We start from the raw sequence: 7,868 nt of genomic DNA, 5'->3' as shown, positions 1-7,868 counted from the left end.
AGTGGACTTTGAGATTTGTAACTTTCTAGATCTTTTTTATGCCCAAACATTCACACTACACACTGACTAAAATTCAAAAAGTGAAAAAGCATAATAGGACCCCTTTAAGGCACAGGTGGCAACCCTACATTGTGTGGACAGACATGTTGAGATCACATGACCCATTACCATTAAACATGCGCAACTAAGATTACACAATCTTGGCTCTTTTTTATCATCACTTCGAATAATGGGAAGACATTTTAAGATCTCATTTAACACCTCCTTTTGTAGCTCTACATGTGTATAAGATCTACATGTTGTTGATTTTAATGTTTGTTCTTTGTGCCATTAAAAATAGTGTTAATCTGGATTTGTCTTTTTTGCATTAGACCTGATGACACTGAAAGAGGAGAGTCAAGAACTCAATGAAAAGGAAGATAATGTTCAGCATGAGAAATATAATTTCATGACTGAAGAAAAATCATTTAGTTGCTCACATACTGAAAAGACTTCACAAAAAAGAGCTCAAAAGACAGCAAATAGAAGTTATTTCACCTGCCAACAGTGTGGGAAAAGTTTCACCAGAAAAGAAAATCTTGAAGTCCACATGAGAGTTCACACTGGAGAGAAGCCTTTCACCTGCCAACAGTGTGGAAAGAGTTTCATTAATAAAACAAACCTTAAAAGCCACACAAGAATTCATACTGGAGAGAAACCTTACACATGCTCTCAATGTGGAAAAAGTTTTAAACATAAACAACACCTCCATGACCACAAGATAATTCATACTGGAGAGAAACCTTTCACCTGCCAACAATGTGGAAAGAGTTACACTCACAAAAGAAACCTTAGAGACCACATAAGAACTCATACTGGAGAGAAGCCTTACACATGCTCTCAGTGTGGAAAAAGTTTTAATCATAAACAACACCTCGATGACCACTTGAGAATTCATACTGGAGAGAAACCTTTCACCTGCCTTCAATGTGGAAAGAGTTTCACTCACAAAGGAAACCTTAGAGACCACATGAGAACTCATACTGGAGTGAAGCCTTTCACCTGCAAACTGTGTGGAAAGAACTTCATTCATAAACCAAACCTTAAAAATCACATGAGAATTCACACTGGAGAGAAACCTTACACATGTTCGCAATGTGGAAAGAGTTTTAAACAAAAACAACACCTCGTTGACCACGTGAGAATTCATACTGGAGAGAAACCTTTCACCTGCCAACAATGTGGAAAGAGTTTCATTCAAAATGGAAACCTTAACAAACACATGAAGATTCACAATGGAGAGAAGCCATAAGTTTCGAAAGTAAAGTAGCTCTTTAACGTGTACAATCACACCGGAGTGATTATTGTTCAGTTTGTCATGTGATTAACTGCTAAATTCAGATATGCTTTCGTGTTTGGCTGGTTTTGAGCCAGAGATGGATGTGCTCAGTGCTTGTCATATCCCTTATGAAAATTAACCATGCTTTTACTATAGTAAAACTGTAATAACCATGACTGTAGTAACCACAATTTTACTTAAGCAGGTTGAATTAAATTTAACAAAAGTTGTGTAATGAACTTCTACCAAATAAAAAGGTAACACTTTATTTTAAGGGTCCAGAATAATGCATTAGTTAAAGGGGTCATATGATGCTGCTAAAAAGAACATTATTTTGTGTATTTGGTGTAATGAAATGTGTTTATGCGGTTTAAAGTTCAAAAAACATTATTTTCCACATACTGTACATTATTGTTTCTCCTCTATGCCCCGCCTTTCTGAAACGCTTCGATTTTTGAACATTGCTATAACCTTTCAAGTTTAAAAACAAACCATATTTAGACTTTGACAGTACCTTCCTAAAGAAACCATCAATCCCACCAAATATCCCAATGTTGAATCTAAGGAAAAATTCAGATATAAAACCATTCTGTCTACTGTTAGTAATTGATATGTTTAGTGTACTAATACATCTGGATGTACTAATACATCTGGATGTATTAGTGTGTGAATAAAGTAAGATTTTCTTTGTGTGTGTGCATGCAAATGAGATTAAGAAAGCAAATACGTGATTAAGTTATAGTTGTTATCCACATGAACAAGCGACAATGGTGCAGGAACGGAGTAAGTTCTACGGACTATAAAACCAAGCTGGACCATTCTGGCCAAAATTCCAGCTCCATCCACCCGCTGCGTACTGGCCTTCAATCTGCGCCATTGTATGCGGTGCCCTCTTGCCAGAAGTTCACCTTTTACAAGTCTGTATCCAGCATGGGGCATTCTTAATTTTATTGCCCTCACGAGACGATCAAGTTCATTATCAGATATATTGGAACAGCAGCCTCTGACAGAGAGGGAGTGCTCCTTCAGCCTTCTGTTAAGTGTTCGTCTAGAAACACCACAGAGCTCTTCAAGAGTTTCTACAGGAAGAGCAGTAGAGAGAAGTTCTTTAAGGTCATCCCTGTGGATATCCAAACGTGGGCGTCCAAAGTTACCGCAGGTGATTGATAGTTACAATTTCAGATAAATTCACTGAAGATTCTTCTGAACTCTGAGAGATATTAGTTAGGTTTATTAACTCCTGTAGACCCCTAATTAATTCCCCTGGGATGTCAACATGATTTGATGCAGCAATTGCCAATGTTAGTTCTTGCTGAGCAACATCCAGGAGGTAATCCATGTCTATAGTTTCATTCCGACAAATTGAGTAAAACTTAGTTAGCATACGCTGCAAGATATGTTCTCGCACTTGTTCCTGCAGGTATAAACAATGCATAGTTAGCCTACATCTCAGGCTGAGTACATAATTCCATGCTGAACTTATTAGATTTTAAATCTAATAAAATCACCTGTTAAAAACACCTAAAAAGTGAGCAAAGCCCCTTTAAATTTGTATTTTATATACACAGAACAACATGAATTGGAGAAGTGACATGTCTCTTTGGTCCTGATAAGTAATATCAAAAGAAAAGAGAATTAGGCGAAAATCTTACATTTGTTTTTGTATGGACAATCATAAAGATAGAATTGTTTTCTTAACCAGAATAACGACACTGTGTTATCATTAACGTAAATACAAAAGAAGACGATTTACAATTAAAGAAAGATCATTACGAAGCGTTGTGTTTCACATTCACCAGCCTAAAATATATGCCGAAGTATACTTTGGCACCAATGGTCTCTAACGTAACGATCTTAGCTCGCGATGCTTTTAAGAAACGCAGTCCAGTTCATATAAGTAAAGAACGATCTAAATAAAGACACAACTGTTGCATTCTGCACAGGAATAAAACTTATATCTCGATTTTTCTATTTATTATCTTAGTTATAACAAACTTACCTCAGGCTGCCTCGAATGTCCTGCCGAGGAGGATGTTGACGACGCTCCGTGAGCCTCCCGATTACTCATCTCGAATAACCCTATTCTTCTTCTTCTGATGTGAAAAATATCCGTGTTTTATCATTAATGTTCTTTAATATACTCTTATTACCATTTACTTACAGCTCCACAGTCCAGACATGCACCTGCGCCACTGAAACACTACTTCCGGTTCAATGAGCCACCGATCAAAATCTCACGAGCCAATAAGAGCGAACCGCTGTTAAGCCCGCCCTCACGAGAGGTTTGTGCCAGAATGGCGAACGTAAATTTGCGAAGTGCAAACAAAAACTTGGAAAACGAAAACGCTGGCAGCGCATTCAAAACTGCGTTTAGCGAAAGTGAAGCTGAAAGTGAAGTCAACAAAGAATGCAGTTTATTTGAAGACGATGTTACTTTTTTTGCTATTTGGTTGATTGTTTTTATTTTCAGTGTTTTTCTCATTTATCAATGTATATTTTTGTTAGTTTTCGCAAAAGTTTCGTTCGTTTTATTTGGCACAAATCTGATTCCATAGTTTACGAGGTTACTCGCCAAAACCGCGTATTTTGACATAATTGTGTGTGTTTTCGTCCGTTGAAGCGCTACTGGTGCGCTGTCTAAGCGGCTCAGCGTCTGTGTAACAGCCGATGAGAATTCATACTGGAGAGAAACCTTTCACCTGCCAACAATGTGGAAAGAGTTTCATTCAAAATGGAAACCTTAACAAACACATGAAGATTCACAATGGAGAGAAGCCATAAGTTTCGAAAGTAAAGTAGCTCTTTAACGTGTACAATCACACCGGAGTGATTATTGTTCAGTTTGTCATGTGATTAACTGCTAAATTCAGATATGCTTTCGTGTTTGGCTGGTTTTGAGCCAGAGATGGATGTGCTCAGTGCTTGTCATATCCCTTATGAAAATTAACCATGCTTTTACTATAGTAAAACTGTAATAACCATGACTGTAGTAACCACAATTTTACTTAAGCAGGTTGAATTAAATTTAACAAAAGTTGTGTAATGAACTTCTACCAAATAAAAAGGTAACACTTTATTTTAAGGGTCCAGAATAATGCATTAGTTAAAGGGGTCATATGATGCTGCTAAAAAGAACATTATTTCTATTATTTGATTCGCTCTTGTCGCTTATGACAGAACAGCTAACCGATCACGATGATCTTGTCTTTGAAAAAGATTATTTTATTCGCTTACGTCAGAAACAGAGAATCTCTTTAAAAACGGGCTGTTGTTCCCACTAGAGACCTGAACTCCCGCGGGAGTACCGCGGGACCCAACGCAACAGGGACCAAATAAAAAGGTAACACTTTATTTTAAGGGTCCAGAATAATGCATTAGTTAAAGGGGTCATATGATGCTGCTAAAAAGAACATTATTTTGTGTATTTGGTGTAATGAAATGTGTTTATGCGGTTTAAAGTTCAAAAAACATTATTTTCCACATACTGTACATTATTGTTTCTCCTCTATGCCCCGCCTTTCTGAAACGCTTCGATTTTTGAACATTGCTATAACCTTTCAAGTTTAAAAACAAACCATATTTAGACTTTGACAGTACCTTCCTAAAGAAACCATCAATCCCACCAAATATCCCAATGTTGAATCTAAGGAAAAATTCAGATATAAAACCATTCTGTCTACTGTTAGTAATTGATATGTTTAGTGTACTAATACATCTGGATGTACTAATACATCTGGATGTATTAGTGTGTGAATAAAGTAAGATTTTCTTTGTGTGTGTGCATGCAAATGAGATTAAGAAAGCAAATACGTGATTAAGTTATAGTTGTTATCCACATGAACAAGCGACAATGGTGCAGGAACGGAGTAAGTTCTACGGACTATAAAACCAAGCTGGACCATTCTGGCCAAAATTCCAGCTCCATCCACCCGCTGCGTACTGGCCTTCAATCTGCGCCATTGTATGCGGTGCCCTCTTGCCAGAAGTTCACCTTTTACAAGTCTGTATCCAGCATGGGGCATTCTTAATTTTATTGCCCTCACGAGACGATCAAGTTCATTATCAGATATATTGGAACAGCAGCCTCTGACAGAGAGGGAGTGCTCCTTCAGCCTTCTGTTAAGTGTTCGTTCGCGATTAACTGAGATGTCAGCTTTTAGTGATAATAAAGGAAGCGCGCTGCTCGCATTCTGCCATGCCATGCACGCAGCAGCCCATGCTTGCTTTTAAATAAAAAAATTTAATTAAATTTATGCATTTAGCAGACGCTTTTATCCAAAGCGACTTGCGTATAAAAAATGTATAGCCTGAATGCACTGTTTTTATTTTATTTTTATATTTTTTAGTATGCGTGTTCCCTGGGAATCGAACCCACGACCTTTGCGCTGCTAACGCAATGCTCTACCACTGAGCCACAGGAACATTTCTTTTAAAGGGGTCATATGATGCGATTTAAATTTTTCCTTTCTCTTTGGAGTGTTACAAGCTCTTGGTGCATAAAGAAGATCTGTAAAGTTGCAAAGTATATATATATATATATATAAAACTTGCTACGTGTAGCCTACTGCGTTGGGCTAACTGAGACTTTTCATAGCACGTATACATATTGCTCTTTTGTTGTTTGCTTATATTGACATCATTTGTAAGTCGCTTTGGAAAAAAGCGTCTGCTAATGACTATATGTATGTATGTATATGTGTGTGTGTAAACACTGGACTGACTATCGGCTTGCCAGTGGTGTAACAAATGTCTGCAGAACAAAATGAATAAAACATATACATTAAACATTCGACAAAGCTCAAGTTAAAATGTTTTGTCAGTCATTGTTTTTAAAATGTTCATCTTCCACTTCAGAGTTTAAGTAGCTAACAGACGGACAAACCACTATATAAAATAATGAATAAAAATGCATTTATTTACCCTTTTCCACTCTGTGAGAGTGCACGCACAGATCTCCGATTCCTCTGACCAAGTTATCAGACGTTATGATTTCGATCAGATGCGTCGGCTGTATCGGTTGACGAGTCAACGTGATTTTGACGTTGAATCGATGTTTTATTTTTGGCGAAAGAATGTTCTGATGTACCGACTGGATAATGAATGTTGATTCAACGTCGAAATTTGATTGACGACTGACACTGACCTTTACAACCGAAAATCGACGTTGAATCAACGTCTGCTTGCTATCTGGGTTATCAGTGATATTTACAGCTTACTTGATACATTTACACCTCAGAAGGATCGCAAACACCAGTGACCGGGTATAACACATTCAAAACATTTACACCAGAGCAGATATTCGCGAACAGAAGCTTAGTTCTAGTCATAAACACAAGCATGCTTTGTATGTAGGCCTATTATACAATACAAAAACAGTTTATATATGGGAAACTATATTTATAAACATATACATATATTCGCGAACAGAGAATATCAAAGTAAAGCTTTGTCTAATCATTCTTTCTTTAACATTAGGCTATTAACATTAGAACTCATATAAACATCCTGGCATCGTGAGACATTTAGATGCAGTGAATGAAACATCATAATGTTTCACTTGATTATACATTTAGTCAGGAATTATAGTTTGGAAAAAGTCTAACTAGTGAAATGTGTACAAGTTATGTGACAACTAATGCAAGTAGGTTAATAAAAAAAAAACTTACACATATAAATGATCTCTGCTGGATCAAGCCGCCGTGTTCTTCTTTTCTGAAGTAATCCAAAGCATATTCCTCTCAGCGCTTCTTTTTCTGAGGTAAATTCTGTCTTATTCCTCTCAGCACGTCTTCTTCCAGAAACGAACAGTAACCGAGATGAACTTAAGGAAAAGTCTTGCTACTTTGTTTGCTGTGATGTGGGTGTTTACACGCCGCACGTCTCACATGGACTATTGTAATATCAAAAGTGAAAGTAGCTCGTGGGCGTGATCTAATTAGAGATAATGAAGTCAGACGGGAAAGACTGGACATCGCGTTGGTTTCATATGGATTACTTTATCACAGAATATTTGCTTTCGATAAGACTTGCTTAGTTTAAAAGTAGACATGTCAAGCTTTCTATAGATATATCTCTCATGTCTTTGTGTCGAGTATTCGCTGAGTTTCAGTTCATTTTAATGACGCATTTCAAAATGAAGATCACGGAGACCAAGGCGGTAGACAGCGCACCCTGTTTGTTTTCTTTATTTTATAAATGCACAAAGTTTTGTTGTTATTATGTGTGTATACAAATAAAAGTAGACCATTTACAGATTCGATTGATGTATTGCTCTTATCTGTAAGATCAAAACTGAAAGTGTAATTTAAGTTCTTTTCGGTGTTATCAGGAGAAGATGCCACAAAACGCGTATCCGCGTTAGTCGACCCCAGAGGGTTAAAATGATTATTACGTTTTGAATATGGATATTTGTCTTACAAAAATGCATCGATTCGCTACAGGAGGCCTTTGTTCACACCCCGGAGCCGTGTGAGACACTTTTTTTTATGGATGGGCGTTTTTTATTTAACTTCTTTTGGACTGAAGCAATGCAACACCCGCTGACTGCAAT

The 7,868-nt window shown here is 37.2% G+C and overlaps 1 protein-coding gene, 1 non-coding gene and 1 pseudogene across 4 annotated transcripts in view; 1 reads left to right on the top strand and 2 right to left on the bottom strand.

Annotated features, from left to right (window-relative positions):
* LOC107758220 (gastrula zinc finger protein XlCGF8.2DB-like) overlaps positions 1-4,099 on the top strand; it is a 14,057-nt gene extending 9,958 nt beyond the window's left edge. The window contains exons 1-2 of one of the 3 annotated variants that reach the window (XM_016575903.1): positions 376-1,261; positions 3,986-4,099. In XM_016575903.1, the coding sequence (XP_016431389.1) occupies positions 377-1,261; positions 3,986-4,099 (999 nt within the window). In that variant the 5' untranslated portion in view covers position 376. Of the gene's footprint in view, positions 1-375; positions 1,292-3,985 lie in introns of those variants that run through there. The other 2 variants (XM_016575902.1, XM_016575901.1) reach the window with 2 other exon arrangements.
* On the bottom strand, positions 1,426-3,386 carry LOC107758213 (uncharacterized; annotated as a pseudogene).
* A 1,571-nt stretch (positions 4,100-5,670) lies between the features above and the next one.
* On the bottom strand, positions 5,671-5,740 carry trnaa-agc (transfer RNA alanine (anticodon AGC)). Its single transcript has one exon. It is a non-coding gene; the product is annotated as a tRNA-Ala (tRNA).
* Between the last annotated feature and the right edge of the window lie 2,128 nt (positions 5,741-7,868).

The sequence above is a fragment of the Sinocyclocheilus rhinocerous genome, unplaced genomic scaffold, assembly GCF_001515625.1.
Source record: "Sinocyclocheilus rhinocerous isolate Xijiao unplaced genomic scaffold, SAMN03320098_v1.1 scaffold1315, whole genome shotgun sequence".
Taxonomy (NCBI): domain Eukaryota; kingdom Metazoa; phylum Chordata; class Actinopteri; order Cypriniformes; family Cyprinidae; genus Sinocyclocheilus; species Sinocyclocheilus rhinocerous.
This window is presented reverse-complemented; position numbering and strand designations above follow the sequence as displayed.